The sequence below is a fragment of the Euprymna scolopes genome, chromosome 16 (genome assembly GCF_053919585.1).
Source record: "Euprymna scolopes isolate OS-2025 chromosome 16, ASM5391958v1, whole genome shotgun sequence".
NCBI classification, from domain to species: domain Eukaryota; kingdom Metazoa; phylum Mollusca; class Cephalopoda; order Sepiida; family Sepiolidae; genus Euprymna; species Euprymna scolopes.
In genome coordinates this window covers 39,976,528-39,996,191 of record NC_136497.1, presented here as the reverse complement: position 1 = coordinate 39,996,191, position 19,664 = coordinate 39,976,528, and the positions used below count along the sequence as shown (strand labels likewise).

Here is a 19,664-nt window from a genome sequence, read left to right as displayed (position 1 = left end):
ATCGATTTAAAGTGGAAGGTCCAGTGCTGGGAAACGATTTGGACAGGTATACAAGAAAGAGATTTCTGTCTCTGATCACTCACCCATTTTTAGGGCACTGCAGGCACAACAAATTGATTGTGACCCATTTCATTTGGTTAAAATGGGTACACGATATGAAAGAGGAGTAGCTATTGTAGTTAGGTTAAAGAGTTATTTCCTTCAAACCACATATAAAAAGAAAAGGTTTGGCTGTAAAAAAAATACAATTTATTTTACATTCATGAGCGTGGCTTCTTATCCAAGGGAGACAACTCGCAAAGGGTTATCGTTCTTTAATCGAATTTACGGAAGTGTGGCTTCTGCAGTTTTACACGTGAGCTGTTATTATCTCGGTTCAAAGTGCATTTTTAGTGTTTCAGAGTTCATTAATTCACCTCTGTCTTTTGAAACCAGATTTTTTTTTCATCATGGCTGCAAATACAGGGTATTTATGTCACCTTTTTCTTTAACAAATTATTTTTTCATCAATTCTTGATTGTAAACTTCGATGCTTACGAATTAACGTTAACGTCGATGCATGTGTTGATTTGGTTGTGGTTATATAAAAATAACAACAAGCTTTCTTTTTCATTGACGATGAGATCCATTACAAAAAAGTATCGAATTGTTTATATAAAAGCAAAATAAAACATTATTGACGATATTTGTCGTTTTATAACGCGCTTATTTTTAAAGGGTGGTTGAGAAAGTTAATGTTATTGACGAGGAGGGAATAAAATCTCTGGAATTTAACATGTCCCAGTTTTTAACATTAATTTTTAATTTTCTTCCACATTTCATTTTTGGCTTGTTTTTACGTACATTTTTAATGATTCGATATTGTTTTTGTTCATATGTAATTCTTTGTTTAATGTTTACGTAAATTTGAAGCAACAATATTACTTTTTGAGATTTTAACTTTGATCATAACTGTCTTTTAATGTCTATTTAAAGTTTTGTCAATTTTATATTGTTTTAAATTAAATCGATGCTTGTACATTATAATTAGATATAAAAATCGGTGCTTGTTAAGATAGCGTCGACCGACAGATAGATAGTTTTTAAATATGTCTTTTTAAGTAAAAACAATGGTGCTAATGCACTTACTGATCCGCGCTATTTTTTAAAATCGTATTTCCAAGTTTAATTAACGTTTTGTGATGTTTTTTTTTATTCAGTTGTAAGGTTAAAGTATAGAATAGTTACAACACCCTCCCCTCCCCATGTTAAGAACGGCTTTTAAAATAATAACGTTATTATTTCAGCACAGATCAATAAGTGCACTAGCACCAAAACAATATTACGTAATTAATTGCTATGTCGAAAACGATAATATATCCGAAAATTACGAAAATTTAGCGATTAGAACAATTGCTATTGTGTTTCTAGTAAAATAAAAAGAGTCTGGGTTCAAAAGTACGTCAGTCATTCATTAACGTGTCGAAAAAGGACATAAATATGTCCCCTATATTCGCAATCTTCAAGGTGTTGAAATTTTCCTCAATTTTCCGTTAAATTTACTTTTAACTATAAATAACTTTTTACTCGATGAATTTTCGTAATTTTAGGTTATATTACTATTTTTGACATAAAAATTAAGTGCGTAATATTGTTTTTGCTTAAAAGGACATTAAAAAATATCGATCTGTTGACTCTATTTTTAACTAGCACAATAATTAAAAAAAATGCATTACGTGTCATTAGTAAAAATCCAAAATATTACCAAAAATGATCGGTTGAAACTCTTTTTTTAACAAAAAAAAAAAAAAAAAAATTCACCGTTTTCTAATTTGAAATAGCGAATGTTAAATGAAAACAAGGGAGATAAGTCAGTTTGCCATACGCAATTGGCCGAAATAGACTAAACTGATAAAACTGCATTATTCAATAAATTTTATTTTTTTATTGTAATTATTTTTTTGTACTCCATCATTTTTCGCAATGTTTTTAACTTTTACTCATTTCGACATGACATGTAATTACGTAATAGTATTTTTACTTAAAATGTAAGCAACTTCTCGTTCTTCTTAAATAATCAAATTATCACTACCGATCATCACGCTGATGTCTTATTGACCACCTTACACTCATTAACCTTTATTCTCGAGCTGCCTTCAAGCCTTGATATGTGCTGACCTAGGTGTATCAGAAATTTGGAAGAATTTTTGACACCCCTAACAGAAAACTGCGAATAAAATATAAAAATCTTGTAATTTCTCTTTTTAAAGTGGATTGTTTATTTTCTGTATGGAATATACTTCCAAAATAAACTATTAAAGTTGTTTAAAAAATAATAGAAATATTTTTTATTTAAAAAAAAAAAACAGTGTTTACAAAATGCCGGCGTGTCTTCATGCAGCCATTTTTTTACGTAATAAAATCAATAGAATTTTACAAGTTAAATATATTTCAATTTTTTAAACTTTAAAAATCTATCAAAATTTTTTTTATGGGTTCAATTTTTACGATATTTTCAGGGTCAATGTGAAATTTTATGCTCTTTCCAATAAACCAAATATAATATTTTAGAGAAACGTTTCTGTTCAAATTCACCCCCATTTTGAAATGTCTATTAAAATTTTAATAATTAATTTATGTGCCAACGTTTTATATATCACAAATTGAAGATAAAAGATCAATAAAGAAAATATTCTAATTTAAAACAAAACAAAAAAAAAAGAATAGTTTTTAGAAATTTACCCGTAAAGTCCAAAGTGTAAAACCTTTTTTTTTTTTTTTAAACCACGTTGATTTTTTTTTTAAATGAGAGCTCATGTTATGCTTACATCGTCAAATAAATACCAAACGCTAACGGCAAATATTTCTATTTCATTGAATGTTTTCTTTTCTTTTTTTTTTTTTTTTTTTTTAAGATATTTTAAAAAAAAAAAATTTAGTCGATAAAGAAGTATTAAAATATATCAATCAAAAATTCGTGTATTTCATTAAAAGAATTAAAAAAAAAAAATCGATGAAGCGGATTTTTTGTTCTAGGGGAAAAACTTATAAGTGAATGTACGTTTCCTTTTTAACTACGGAGGATGAAAAATACTAATTTTGGTTAACACACGCAATAAAAAAGAGACATTATTTATGTCCCTTGGGCGAATCCATACTTCATAAATTTCATTTTAGCAGGAGCAGCCATTTACAGCTTCATGCAAAACACGTTGCGAAAATGTGATTTTCTACGACCCTTGCTTTAAAAAATCCTTTTATTTAAAAAAATACATGGAATTTAAAATATAAATATGGATATAAATTCTTAACAATGAAGGATGGAACTAACCATTTAATAGCATATTTTTTTAAGTAAGTGATATTTTGGCATTTATATATATACATATATTTATAAGCAAGTCAAAATATGTTGATTTTCTTTATATTTTTTTTAAAGAAAACTGGTTAAAAAAAACAAATATTGCATAATTTGCTATTAAAGAAGCTATTTTTTTTTTTAAATTTGGTCTTTGCTCCTTTAATTGAAATTTTTTTTTCAATTAAGGTTTGAATTACATTTTTCAAGTAGTTATAAGCTTAAAAAAATAGTAAGTTGAATTATTAAAGTTCTGATCATCATTTTTAATGGCCACTTTCTGATACATCTAGTGCTGACCCTCTTGTAATATATATATATATATATATATATATATATATTGTCATTTACATACAGTACTGTTTCGTTGCATTACAACTCATCAATGCAGCTAGACATACACCTTTCCCCAGCTGTGGATCGAACCGACAACTGTCGAGTTGACAGTCGGCTGTTCTAACCATCGTTCCACGAATCAGTGCCGTAAATATTTCTCCTTGAGTGTGTATTAAATCCACACCTGCTCATCGCTTACAATGCTCAAACCATAAGTTTGTTTACAAACAAATTAATAGTGGGCTTCGTTTATATATATAATTATTTAGTATAATAATTATTAAATACCTACAGACATAAGTGTTTCATCCTTTCGGGACACATCAGTGCAGGGTGTCACGATTAACACAGTCGATAGATTCAAACCCAGCAACGAAGCCATCTCTGGCTCCTTTAGCAAGGACTTAATCTATTCGGTTACTGTTAACCGCGAGAAATATTGTTGAAATTTTAAACATTTTTTAAATGCTTTTTAACGTCTGTCAGAGTGATCTAATCATTATATGATGATTTGTGCATAAGAGCTAAATTGACCGATTTTTATTTCAACTAAAAGTGCTCAACGATAATAAATGAGTTTCTTAAAGAGGCTGATATAATTATTTACTATAATAATTATTAAATACCTTCAGATACTAGTGTTTCATCCTTTCGGGAATCATCAGTGCAGGGTGTCACAATTAACACCAGTCGATAGATTCGAACCTGGCAACAAAAGCATCCTCTGGCTTCATTAGCAATGACCTAATCCATTCGGCGTCCGTTAATCGCGAGAAATATTGTTGAAATTTAAACATTTATTTTTGAAAAGCTTTTTAACGTCTGTTAGTGATCTAATCATTATATATGTATATATATATATATATATATATATATATATATATATATATATATATATTCATGCATTCTTTTGTTACCCAATTATAATATACGGCACTACAAAATCATACAAGCAGATCTTTATTTTGCTTGTGATAGTAAAATAGATTGATTACCGTTCATTTCAAAAACTTTTTTAACACACATTTATTACTTTTTTGTTTTGTTACAGAAAAAATACAAAAAAAAAACCCAGCGCTTCTACAGAATTTGAACAGAGCTGTTTATTTTTTTATTTATTTACTTTTACATCATACAGTCACCATTTATCAAGACTCGGAGGCCACTCAAGGATAAGGGTAAATGGGTACCATTATGGAAATTTGGTAATTCATTTTAGAGGACGGTTCTTCAAGAACCTGTTCACATTGGACTTGAAAACAATCATGTCATAGTCAGCCGGGAAGCAGCCCCGTGGTATTGTGTTTTACTGTATTCATGGAATTTTACTTAAGTCTAGGCACAGATAGAGACCAGTTCTTCAACTATACTTAGGTGTTAAATGGGTAACCAGTAAAAAAAATAATATAATGAGGTATTTCTTTCTTTCCCACAACGAGAAATATGACACAAAAGTTGAAAAGTGGAATTGAAAAGTCAGAGCTCCGGCAGAGGAGTACTCTGACCTGCAAAAAGTGCCTTAGCAACCTGGTCGGCATTCCCCGATTGCAGCACCTCAGGCAGTTAGCAATAAATTAATCCCTTCTCAAAGAGAAAAGGTAAATCCTAGGAGAGTCGATTTCCTAGAGCTGCACAGGACCTAGTCAACATGGAACAAAGCTATTTCAAAAATGGCCTAGACTCTTAGCTTTGGGGCAGCCTATGACTGCTGAAAAAGGACACAGTGTTCCTCATTAATTCCCAAACAACGCTGGGTGTTCCTGCCAGTCAATTAATATTAAACAAAAGCACAAATTAAAAAATACATAAACGTTTACATCTCACAGTTGTGCAGTATTCTATTTTTGACTTTCTGCATTTTTATAGATCAATGTTTCTGATCCATGAGATCTGCAATTTCACAGTTGACAAATACTAACTAATATGCAGCTGAGAAAAGCCTGAGAGAAAGAAAAGAAAATACTTGATAAAGGGGTCATATCCCCGATATATTGTGAAATTCCAGTGAGGAAGAAAGCTGGAAACAAGATTAAAAATAATGCATGAGATATGTATATATAAAGATTTAAAGATGATAACACAATGAACATTTATATTTAAAATCAATTCAGTATTATGCAATAATAAGGAAAAATAAACACATTTTAAAGTTTTTTTCTGAATTGAGTGGGACAAAAACCAGCACTTGTGCAGTTCACGGACATACTGAAATAAGAATTTAGAAAACGATTCTTAACATGGAGATGGGGCTTTGTTAACTATTCTATACTTTAACGTAAACTGCAGAAGTAACCTCAAAACAACTATGGCTCCATGAGCAATTCAAGAAACATTTGGTTCAAATATGACACCATCTTGTAAACACTTTGATTATTATAGGATATTTACTCATTTTAAACATTCATGTCTATGGAGACTTTGATATTCACAATAAATATTCTTGTCTGTGGAGACTTCAATGTTCACAATGTGGGATAGTTAACTCACTCAAACAAGACCAATGATGAGGAGAGGTTCTGTCATGATTTCTCCATTGCTGATGACCTCACTCAGATTGTTCATGAACCCACCTGTGTGCCCGATACTGATAGCCAATATGCAAGTCTCTTAGACATTTTTCTCACAATTTGCCCCGAACTGTGTTCAGCTTCCATTCTGTCTCCATTTGGATCTTCTGACCACTCTGTTGTATCAATTAAGATAAAAAATGTAATAAGTCCTCAGATGTACCTCTCCATCGTACAGTATATCGATACTCTATGGCTGACTGGGATAGCTTCCGTACATTTGTCAGATCTACCTCTGCATTTCATGTTTAAAAAGGATGTATCCTCTATAGTATCAGACCTGGCAGAATGGTTAATTGTAGGTATAGACTGTTTCGTACCCTCAAAAAAGTTCCAGCAAGAACCTAATAGCCAGCCGTGGTTCTCTCCAGAATGTGCTGTTGCCATTGCGCACAGAAATCACTTTTTCCATTGGTTCCAACATAATAGATGTACTGAGACTAAAGCCACTTTCAGGACTGCCAGCAACTACTGTAAAAAAGTAATAAAGAACGCAAGAGAGCTATATGCTCAGCCCGTTAAGTCCAAAGTAGCTGAACAGTGGCTTGGTTCCCACCAGTTTTGGCAAATAGCAAACAGAATCCTGAACAGAAGCATGTGCTCTATCCCAACTATCATCAATGGACCTGAGGTAATCTTGTTAGCATCAGACAAAGCCAACCTCTTTGCCAAGAACTTTGCAGCTAATTCTACCCTTTGCGACCAAGGCCATCAACCTCCAATATTTCCTCCTGTATCAGAAAACACGCTATGTGGTATACAAATATCTGTACATGATGTTGCCAAGCTAATCAAAAACCTTGATTCTAGTAAAGCAACGGGCCCTGACGGCATTCCAATTATAGTACTGAAAAAACTTCAACCAGAATTAGCATACTTACAAAACTGTTTAAACATTGTCTTAAGGAGAAAATCTCATCAGTATGCCCTATATTTAAGAATTCAGGTGATCGCTCATCTCTCTCTCAGTACAGGCCAATAAGTCTTCTGTGCGTCATGAGTAAGTTGCTGGAATCTGTTAAATAGAGAAGTAATCAACCATCTCAGCAAAAATAACCTCCTTAGTGACACGCAATATGGTTTCCGTTCTGCTAGATCTACAGCAGATATGCTTACAGTTATATCTCATAGGATTAGCAAATCTCTCGACAGAGATTACTTTTCTAGGACAATTGCTCTTGACATATCAAAAGCCTTTGATAGAGTATGGCATAAAGGTTTACTTCACAAGATTTTCAGCTACGGTATAGCTGGAAATGTCTTCTCAATTATTAAATCATTTCTCTCTGATAGGTTCATGAGTAGTGGTTGATGGACAAAAATCAGAAGCTCACAGTATTGATACGAGTCCCTCAGGGATCCATCCTAGGCTCAACTCTTTTCCTGATCTACATCAATGAGCTTCCAAATAACATCCTAAGATAATTCGTTGACATTTATGCTGATGACACTACCATTTATAGCAATACATCAAAGACTGGAAATTACCAAGTTCCCTCTGACTCTCTCTCCTCTGATCTTGAACATGTGGTACAATGGGAAAATCAGTGGCTGGTTACTTTTAATGCATCAAGCTCCTATCTTAACATCATTAATGTTCTGATCCTCATCTGGGATCAGTTGAAATGAATGGCTCTCGTCTTGGTGAGGCTCCATGTTTTGACAAGCTTCTGGGGTTGACCTTTACTCCTGATCTGAAATAGAACACATATATCAAATCTGTTGCCAAGGTCGCTGGAAAAATGGTAGAATTCTTCTACTGCTCCAGTAGATATCTCACTCCTGATGCAATTCTCTACCTATATAAAAGCCAGGTTCAGCCAATGATGTAGTATTGTTGCCATATCTGGGCAGGAGCTGCTAGAAGCAGCTTATCCTGCCTTGACAGAGTTCAAAATAGACTTTGTAGCTTAGTGGGGAATGGCCTTTTCTCTTCCCTGCAACCTCTTTCTCACAGAAGAGATGTTGCGAGTTTGTCTCTGCTTTATCATTATTTTCATCGCAAGTGCTCGACTGAGCTCCAATCTATGGTCTCCCCATGCCAAACTTTCACAAGAAACACCCGTCTAGCAGAAAACACTATCAATAATTTCCCTCACTCTTTATCTGTGCCTAAACGTAAATTCCATGAACAAAGCTTCTTTCTTAGAACTGCACGCCTGTGGAATTGTCTTCCGTTTTCCTGCTTTCCAGCTGACTACGATATGGTTGTCTTGTCTTCAAGTAAACAAGTTCTTGATGAGCCGTTCCATATAAGTTAACAAATTTACTGAATTTCCATTACTAACGATTACTTTATTGTCCAATTGTCTACTGTACACTCTTTAACCCTTATACTCGAGTGGCCTCTTGGCATTGATAAGTGGTGATGCCTTTGTAAACAAAACAAAAACATGCCATGCTTTTCCTTGGAGTCATGCATAATCTATATATACATAAAAGGCAAAATGTGTGTTTGTGCGTGTGTGTGTGCATTTTTTATGTATGTTCGACAAAGGCTTTTTTCGAGGTGGTTCTCTGGTTGGTCGCTCATTCTTATAACTTTTTATATGCTACTGAGATGATAATATCTAAGATTTACAAAACTATTCTCTGCGTATTTTTAATTTGGGCAACTTTTATGTGCGATTTTCGCCATATTTATTGGCCCACGTGTCTTTGGCTTTTCAGTATAAAAAAGGCGAAACTGTGAAAACGAATTTGTATTCTTGACCTTATGTACCGAGACATCCAGAAAGCAAATAAGGTTTGATCAATGCTGGGGAAAAAACCTGTCATATCAGACAATTGCTATTCATTTGGTGGGGGAAACAAACAAATATGCAGAACTGGCTTGCAGCGCCAAACTTAAGTCGCATGATGTTTGACCTTATTAAATTCTCGCACCTGTCAATTTCACTTTACAAACGTTAAATTAAGACAGTTTTCACTTCCTCTTCCATCATGGCTGAGCAGGTTAGTTGTCAGGTTTTTTTCCCCTTTTCTTTTCCACCTTCGCGTCAAGGCTTCGGGTTCGAGCCTACCTTCCTACCAAAACTTTTTTTTCTTTTACACCTCCAAACACTCGGCCATTGTTTTTTTTTTTTTAAATCTTATTTTTGTTTTGATCTCCCCCCCCCACACACACACCTCCAAACACCCGGGCAACGCCGGGTACCCTCGCTAGTACTAAATAGATTTTTACTTAAAATAGTCCATAATCTAAAAAAAACACCCCAAAAACTTTAAAACCATTTTTATTGCCTCTACATCATTTTTGGGACCATTATGTTTAGGATGGCGATCTCATACTTTACCAACCTAATTTTAAGATTATTTGGTAAAAGTCGATTTGGTTCAGTTCAAATTTTGTAGGAACACCTATTAAAGAAATAGTGGCTGTAGTTATTTTTTCACTCTAATAAATAAATATTAAATGAAAAACAAACATTTTCAATCATGACATTAGTTTTAAACAAACTTATTAGTACAGAAACACTCACAATCCGCATCAGATAGATGTACAGCTTTTCAGATTAGATTGAAATTCATTAAGCAAACACACAAACAATTATTAGGAAGAAGTTAATATCTATAAACAGCAAGGGTTAAAAATTGTCCTCCTCCCTACAAACTATAAAAGGGAAGTCCGTTTTCAATATGTGGCAAATGGATCTCCTACATCATCTCTTCTTATGCTTAATCAATATTTTGAAGGGGAAAGAGTGTTCCCCTTATTTAAAGGCATCCAAAATGTATTTCTTACCCTTCCCCCCTAAAAAAAAATCTTTGATTATTAACATGATTAACCGGTCCTGGTTGGAGGTGAGAAGAGATATATCCCTCTCAAAATTCAAAAAAAAATGTAACTCTAGCATGATTGTTTGTAGACGTGTTTACCTATTTCATGTCAATTTATACTATTCGTTCTGTAGTGGTAGCGAGTTCCATCTTCAATAAGCACACATCATGGATAAAACAAAAGCAATCCTTTTTGGTTAAAATACTGTGGCACACCTGTCATCCGCTCTCTAAAATCTAGAATTTTGGTGACTTTTTTTTTCCAAAATTTCTCCTAATTACTGAAGATTAAACGGTAAACTAATCAAAAATATTTAGTACTCCTACAGAAAAGTATCCAGATCGACATCATGGCAAGTGCTCGTCTGAGCTCTAATCAATCGTCCCTCCTTGCCAAACTTTCATAAAAAATACTTATCTAGCTGAAACCACTATCAACAATTTTCCTCACTTTTATTTGTGCCTTAACCTACACATTGATTCCATGAACAATGCTTCTTACTTAGAATTGCCTGCCTGTAGAACTCTATATTGTTCGTCTACTACATATTTCTACAATATGGTCATCTTCAAGTCCAATATAAACAAATTCTTGATGAGTCGTCCCCTTAAGTAATCCAATTTATCAAATTTACACTACAAATGATTACTATGCTGTTGTCCCAATGACTACCATACATACAGTAACCCTTATCCACAAATGGCTTCCGGACCTTGATAAGTGGTGACTCCTTTGTAAAAAAAAAAAAAAAAAAAAAAAAAAGAAAAGATTTATGAAACTGACTAATAGATAGTTGAGCCGTTGCTGATTGCTCCTATAATAACTGGAATGATGGAGATCTTCCTAAGATTCCAGTTTCTTTTCATGTCGTACATAAGACTTTGGTATTTTGTTATCTTTTCCTCTCAGCTCTGTTTAACCCAGCATCATTGGAAACACTAACTTCTACTAAGGTTGCTTCTTTCTCCTTTTTGTCTAATATCATTATGTCAGATTTCAAAGTGTTGTGTTTTAATTTTTTTATCGTTTTGTTTTTGCTACAAGATGACACATTCACTCCATTCAACCCGAGATTCTAACTGTTCCTTTGAGTGCAATTGTTTGTATTTCTCTTGCACTTGGTTCATTGGGTATATTCACCAGTAGTTTTTTTAAATTTTTTAAAAAATTCTTTTTCAGGAGTCCGATTGCTCATATAATTGCTGGAATAATGGATAATAAAGAATGGGTTTAATGATGTCCTTTCAATCAACTTTTTTTTTTTTTTTTTTTGTGGGAGGTGGGGTGGGGGGTAAGTTTATTTTAAACCGAACCTAACTTTTTTGGTTTTGTATTAACATACTTAGTGCCCTCATCTACTTTGTTACATTTTTTCAGTTTACAAAAATGTTTTGTCTGTTTCTGATCTGTTCCAGAAATCGCAATCAGAAACATTTGTGTCAATATGTGTTTTAAACACCAAACATCAAATCTGTTTTTACATACTTACCAAGAGGGTTCTATTCATCATGTAAATGTTTTTTTTTAGAATTGGGCATTTACTAATTGGAACAAATTTGGTAATTATAAAAAAAAGTCTGACAATCTGTCAAGCTTTTTTTTTTTTTTTTTTTTTTTTTTACGCATAAGAAAACAAGTGAAATTGCCACTAATCCCACCCAATTATTAGGGACCCACCCAACCAGGATACTTTAAGTATAAAGTTGTCCAGCAACATATTACACTTAAATGTTTGCATGTTAGTACAGTTTGGAAAGCAGGATACAGGGAGGGAATTCCAAGTGCAAACAAAGAAGAAAATAGTGTGATTGACTTTTAGATAAAGTGTGAACATGAAGTTATGGAGCGCACATGCAAAATGAAGACAAAATTCAGGTGACAGTATAGAGGTAGAGTATAAAGTAGAGAAAAACAAATTTGTATCAATCTATTTTTTCTCTGATCAGGAGGTGAATCAGATGTCTATCTTTTCTGCTCATCTATTTTTTTTCTTCTGCTTGAACTAAAAAAATAAATAAATATTAAGAATACAACTAAAAGAAATCTTTATTTTTGTAATACTGAAATGAGTACATAATTATTTCACACTGCACAAAAAGGGGCTATACAACAAATGCAATATTGACTAGGGAGAAGCAGTTTCCTAGACTTTTTGTCAGGTTTGAATAAAAATTAGGTTTGTAAATCCTTCTCAATATTCAATGTTTGTTTCTACTATATAAAGGGCAGTTGTCTGTTTGTGTGTATGGATGCACATCTAGCTAAAAATTGAAAACTACAAAACAAATATCCACAAAGTTGGTATATTTTGATCAGTACTGTCCTGGATGAATAGTATCTAAAATTTAAATCTTATTCATTCTCTGGGGGGGTCAACTGGGTTATATTTCATCAGAGAGGGTCGGTTTTTCAGTTTTGTCATGTACTAATGAAGAAAGAAAATGTCGAATTATTCCTCAAGGAATTTTATTTTAGAGAGACAGCGATATAGAAATTATAATAGAAATTATTACACTATTGCTCTGGGCAATGCCAGATAGCCCTACTAGTTCTTATATAAAAGATATATTTAAATGATCAAATTTTATTTATGATTTGTTTGTTCCTTTTTAAATAATGGTAAGAATGATTTCTTCCATTTTTGAGTTCTTGTTATTCATTGAATTTTTTACTTTTTTATTGAATGGCATATCAGCCTTTCTTGGTTCTTGAATGCTGAATCACCATATTAATTATTAGTTGATTCTTTTTATATGCTTAATTGAATGCAAGTTATTTCATTGATAGTTGGTTGGAAATTCTAGGTTTATACTTTTCCCAACATAATTAGTATGTAAATGATCACAGTAGGTCCATTTGGATTTGGCATAGTTGATTGCATAGTTGGTGATAATATCCATTAGGCTAGTCACACACTTCACTTGAACTTTTCTGATAAGGAGAAAAAATAGCCAAACAAGCAAGTACATAAGACTCCTTCCTAAAGATAAACAAGATCTGGAATTTCAAACAAAAAGCCACGTTAAAATCTAGGACAGGTCAAATTGTAATCTTATTTTTTGAGTCTAAACTCCAAATGTTATTATTTGTTAATATTGCTGTAAGTATCTGATATCTTAAAGCGTAAAATGTAACATTAACTTAAACATTATTATTTAAAACTTTACTGCAATTAAAAAGAAAATAGTAATGTCTCTGTCTGAATTGAGACTATTTCTTGGATACAGAGTATCTTGGTACCTTGCTTGGTTTCAAAGTATTTTGCTGTATCCTCTGCCTAGCAACAGCTATATGATTATCCATTGTAAAAAAAAAAAAGATAAATAAATAAAAGCACACACACACATAACTAAATTCATTTTATTATTTATACTGATTGCCTTTATAAACTTTGTTAATTTATTTTGTCACCTATTTTATCTCAATCTGTGATGATTGCATTAACATAAAACAGTAATTTGCCCGGGTTTTGTGACTCACCATTTTGTTTGGTTATATATATCTTGTAATTAATGCATTACAAGAAACAACCATATTTTCATACTTATGTTGGATACTCCTCCATGATTGTCTCGTGATATTGGTTTAATTTAACTTTACAATAATCTGCAGACAGTAGGTTCTCTTAAATTCTTAAGAATTTACACTGTCCATTCCCTTTTTCAGGTGTTCAGAATGAAGAGTGTTCTATAACCTGTATTTCTCATTTAAAATCCAACATTAGCTAATCAGCTTTATTAATACTGTTAATAACAAGGACATGGTATCCAATCAATCAACTTCGATCCAACAGGGAGTCATGAATTTGTGAAAAATCTAAGACATAGAAAAATGAAATAAATTCAAATTCTAATAAGCAGATTGGATAAACAGGTCAGATGACTCTGCTTGCAAATATGTGTGCAAAATGTGGTTACATGACCACTTGAAAAGCAATTGAGTGTCAATACGAAACTTATCCCACCAAATTTAATAGCATATGTATTGGCGTTTGTGAGTCTACTAAAAGGGTATAAAGCAGGTAAGAAGAATCCCATATGAGCTAGAAAAGAAATAGATTTTCCTTTCAAATTATTCCGGTTTTAGCAAGATTATTTACCACAACAACCAAGTTAAAGTTTGCGATACCAACCATTTATTCAGAACAGAAGTCAGTATGTCTTTTTAAATCTGATATAATGAAATGCACACCATAAAATTTTTCCTTGTAAACTCTACCTAAAACAACATTACATTATTATTAACCAACTAGTAGGCCGTCTGGTGTTTTCCAGTTGCAAAATATGCTTAAGTATAATATTTTGATTAAAAAACCCCTCCAAAAACATTAAGAAATTTATGTGCGGGGTTTGAACTTACAGACCACGTCATGCAAAAAACCAAACCAAAAAAAAACATGCTATTAACTTACCCACAGTAGAATTTTCATGGCCCATTGTTCTATCTATCATTGTTGCTAAGTGACGATATGGAAAAAATGACTTTACCGATGATAAATAAATTAAAATAACGGTTTTGATTATCAATTATCGGTAATTATCAGGGGTATTCTGAGACAAAACTTAACTAAGATCATTCCCAGACTTACACACTAAAGTTCTGTAAATTTTAAAGAAAATCTGTTCAGTCATTTCGGAGTCTATAAGGAACGAACACACACACACACACAAACTTGCATTTATATAATTGTAGAGATAAAGAAAAATTCACTTTTATATTTCCTTTTTTCAAAGAATGTTTTAGCACGACATACATTTAAGATCACAAAACAAACTGAATAAATGCACATTATTGTCCTCATTCCTAGAAAAATGTCTTGGGTTTTCTATTTTACATTTGAACACATGTTTTATCATACAAATCTTTGATTATAAATGAAAAAGTTGCCACTAATTAATAAAGCCAAACTGCATTTAATCTGTATATTTTTGAAAAGATTTTTTTATTTGTTCATCTGCTTTTATATTTCTTAATTGATTTCGATTTTGTCTTCATTTGTATTTTTAGAAAATTAGCTGGGAAAACTCTGTTTATCACTGGTGCCAGCCGAGGTATTGGTAAATATATAGCATTAAAAGCTGCCCGAGATGGAGCAAATGTTGCAATTGCTGCAAAAACAGCACAGGTTGACCCCAGACTTCCTGGAACTATTTATACAGCTGCCGAAGAAGGTGATAATTAAAATTCTTTTTCTTGTATTATGTTTTTTTTATATTTATTTTTGTTATGTTAGGTGATACCAAAAAGTTATACTAAATTTTATAAGTGGCCAAAGCAAAATATAAGTATCATTATTATCATGATACTATTAGCCAGAATAGATTCACAGAGACACTTAAAAGACATCCAATGCTTGACCTTGTTTCCTGACTAGGGCAATGAATGACTTTCCATCTCTTTCTCTATCTGGGAACACTTTCTTGTCACAGTTTCACATGACTAGTTTACGCTCTTATTCTGACAGAGTACAAGTTTTACAGCATGTCTGGTTGCTGTTTCTGGACAGGAGTCCTAACTCTTAGCTCGCACTAAGAGCAATTGCTCTATCAGTAGTTGTATAATAGCATTTCTAAGCACTTATGCTTTTATTTTGCTAGTTATTTCCTCTGAAGAAAAAAAGCCTAATTTTTGAATCTCCATGGAATAAGGAAAATCTTTAATTATATTCTTTGTTTTTAAACTTTTGATGAATTAATAATGTAAATTTTTTCAGCATTTAATTTTTCTTATATATATATATATATATATATAGAGAGAGAGTGATAGCAAGAGATAGACATGAAAAAGTAAATACCGTAATGCCATGTCGTGCATGAGAAGAGAACCTGCATTTATCTCTGGTAGGGTTTCCTGAAGTGACAACCTCATAGATAAAGACTTGGTTAATAGTCAACTTGAATGCTCTCACTGGCATTAAACAAGCATCCACTTTGGCCAGTCGACTATATCCTCAAGTTAAAAAAAATCCCATTATAAAAAAAAAAAAAAAAAAAGAAAAACAAACAAATTCAAACTAAGCATCAATCGAAAAACAATCAATTGGTCTCCCCTTTTGAGGCTTGCATTCACAAATATCTGAGGGTTTACAACCAACATTAATGATGTAGAAACCTTTATCTTAGTAAATTCCTTGGATATCCTGACACTATAATGTAATAAAATGACAACCCAAACAAATATCACAATCAAACCAGACCCATTCAAACAAAACCAATTTGCCCCCTCCCTTGAAGCTGGCTTTCATAAATATCGGTGGACTTAGAAGTAATCCAGATGATGTAGAGTCTTACTTCTTAGTAAACTCCCCAGATATCTTAGCATTAAGTGAAACAAGCTTGCACTCCTAAATCCCCTCTAATTACCTCTCTGACGTAAAGACTCGGATAGATATATGCATGGGCTTGGAATTATATTTATAGTACCCTCTCTTTAACTAGAGAGCAACATCTTGAATCGGATGACCATGATCATGTCTAATTGATCATTCCTCTGATAGTATAGATGCGGCACTCTCCTTAGATAGTAACACTCAAATACATGTGTTTGATGACTTTAATGTCCACCATAAAAATTGGCTTGATTTCTCAGGTTACACAGATGCAGCTGGATTCTCTATCTATAGCTTCTCTATAGCCCATTCCCTCATACAGACAATAATATTCCCAACCTGCCTACCAGATCGTGAACTTGGCAAGCTTCACTTCTAGACCAATTTCTCACCATGGTATTTTTATTTTTTTTATTTATTTATTTATTTTTTTTTTTACACAGTGTTCACCACTTATCAAGGCCCGGAAGCCACTCAGGGATAAGGGTTATTGCAAGTACATTACGTTAGTGTGGAGATTTGATGAAGTGTTTACTTAAGGGGGCAGTTCATTAGGAATTTGTTAACGTTGGACTTGAAGACATCCAAGTTGTAGTCTGGTGGGAAGCAGGCAGACGGAACAGAGTTCCACAGGCGTGCAGTTCTAAGAAAACGCGGATTCCATGAACAAAGCTTCTTTGATTTAGGCACAGATACAGAGTGGGGGAAATTTTTCACAGTGGATTCAGCTAGACAAGTGTTTTTCGTGAAAGATTGGTGAGGGGGGACCAGAGATTGGAGTTCAGACGAGCACCTGCCATGGAAATAACGATAAAACAAGGATAGGCACGCAACGTCTCTTCTGTGGGAGAGAGGTTGCAGGGTAGAGAAAAGGGCATCCCCCACTAAGCCACGAAGTCTATTTTGTACTCTGTCAAGGCAGGATAGGCTGTTTTTAGCAGCTCCTGCCCAGATATGGCAACAGTATTCCATCCTTGGACGTACTTGGCTTTTATATAGAAAGAGAATTGCATCAGTAGTGAGATATCTTCTGGAGCGGTAGAAGGATCCCACCATCTTTCCAGCGATCTTGGCAACAGACTTGATGTACGTGTTCCATTTCAGATCAGGAGTAAAGGTCAAACCCAGAAGCTTGTCAAAACACGGGGCCTCACCCAGACGAGAGCCATCCATCACAATTGATGCCAGCTGGGGATCAGAGCGTTGATGATGTAAGGATAGGAGTTCGGTTTTGGATGCATTAAAGGTAACCAGCCACATCTTCCCCCACTGAATCACTCGCTCGAGATCAGAGGAGAGAGAATCAGAGAGATCTTTGTCATTTACAGCCTTTGATGTGTTGCCGTAGATGGTTGTGTCATCAGCATAGATGTCAACAAATGATTTAAGTATGTGCTTAGGGAGGCCATTGATGTAGATCAGGAAGAGAGTTGGGCCCAGGATTGACCCCTGAGGGACTCCAGCATTTATATTGCAGGCCTCCGATTTTTGTCCATCTACCACTACTCTTATGAGCCTATCGGAGAGAAATGATTTAATAATTGAGAAAACATTTCCAGTTATACCGTAGCTGGAAATCTTGTGAAGTAGACCCTTATGCCATACCTTATCGAAGGCCTTTGATATGTCAAGAGCAATTGCCCTAGAAAGGAAGCCTTTGTCAAGAGATTCACTAATCCTGTTGGATATAACCGTCAGCACATCTGCGGTAGATCTTGCAGAGCGGAAACCATATTGTGTGTCACTAAGAAGGTTATTCCTGCTGAGGTGGTTGACTATTTCTCTATTTAATATGGATTCCAGCAACTTACTCATGGCACACAGGAGACTTATTGGTCTGTACTGAGAGGGAGATGACTTATCACCTGAATTCTTAAATACAGGGCAAACTGATGAGGTCTTTCAGGGAGTCGGAAAGCACTTCTCCTTAAGGCAGCGCTTAAATAGTTTCGTAAGTATGGGAGGAAGTTCTGGTTGAAGCTTTTTTAACACTATAATTGGGATGCCATCAGGGCCAGTTGCTTTACTGGAATCTAGGTTCTTGATTAGCTTGACGACCTCATGCACGGATATTTGTATGTTACCTAGCTTGTTCTGTGTTATAGGAGGAAATATGGGGAGTTGATGGCCTTCGTCGCATAGGGTAGAATTAGCTGCGAAGTTCCTTGCAAATAGTTTGGCCTTGTCTGACGCTGACGAGATGACCTCTGGTCCATTCATAATGGTTGGGATAGAACGCACACTTCTGTTCAGTATCTGAGAATTGTATGACTAATGCCTACAGTCCACTTGAAAATGCAGATCACCTAGTGGTATCAGTTTACATCACACTTAAATCACAACTCCAAGGTGAGGAACCATTGCTCAAAGCAACAAGATACTACAAAAGGGCTGACTGGGAAGCTATTGGAGAACAATAGAGATGCCCCATGGACTGATATCTTCTCTCTTTCTGCTGAACAGTATGCCAATGAGACAACTTAATGGTGCAAAGCAGGCATTGAAGTACATGTTCCTAAACAGAAGGATTATAGCAAGCCCCACTCACCCCCATAGTCCACAACAGGTTGTGCAGCTGCCATTGCACAAAGACAGCATGCATTCTACTGGTTCATACATCATAAGTCAAATACAAATAGGCAAACATTCATAGATGCTAGATGATGTAAAAATCACCCCTTCTCATATCCGCAATATCATAAAAAACTTTATCATTCCTGATTTTCATAAACCTTCTCGGTGCAATTTTCCAGGATGGACATGTTTTCCACCACATTTTATTCTTGTCATTTTAGTAAAACGAATGCGCATATATCCAACTCAATAACTGAATCTTTAGAAAATGACATCCAGTCTGTAGCTGAATAGGGACATAAATGAATAATATTTAATGCAACTAAAACAAAACTCATTTCCTGTAACAATTATAAGAAACCTTTGCAGCCAACAATTACCATGGCTTATAGCATCCTACCTGAGAAGTCAACATTCAAACTCCTCAGCTTAACATTCATAGATAACATAAATTAGCACAAATACATTGTAGATACTGCTATAGCTGCTGCAAAAAAGTGGGATCTCTCTACTATGCTGAAAAACTTCTCACACTTGATAGTATCCTATATCTCAGGATATAGTCATGATTCGTCCAATGAATGGAGTATTGTTGTCACATCTGGGTTGGTGTATCAGTCTCTCCCTTTTAGATAGGATCCAAAATGAATCTCTAATCACACACATCCCTATGATGGATTGTGCTTCGGCATACTTGCTGCTTTAGTGTCCGCTTGATGTCAGTACACCAACCAGTTAACA

General features: G+C 34.0%; 1 protein-coding gene across 1 annotated transcript in view; it reads left to right on the top strand.

The window, feature by feature from the left end:
• Positions 1–318: 318 nt before the first annotated feature.
• The window catches only part of LOC145295920 (hydroxysteroid dehydrogenase-like protein 2), a 47,604-nt gene continuing 28,258 nt past the window's right edge, over positions 319–19,664 (top strand). Inside the window, exons 1-2 of the mRNA XM_080141732.1 lie at positions 319–466; positions 15,029–15,192. Of these exons, the coding sequence (XP_079997858.1) occupies positions 450–466; positions 15,029–15,192 (181 nt within the window). The 5' untranslated portion in view covers positions 319–449. The remainder of the gene's footprint in view (positions 467–15,028; positions 15,193–19,664) is intronic.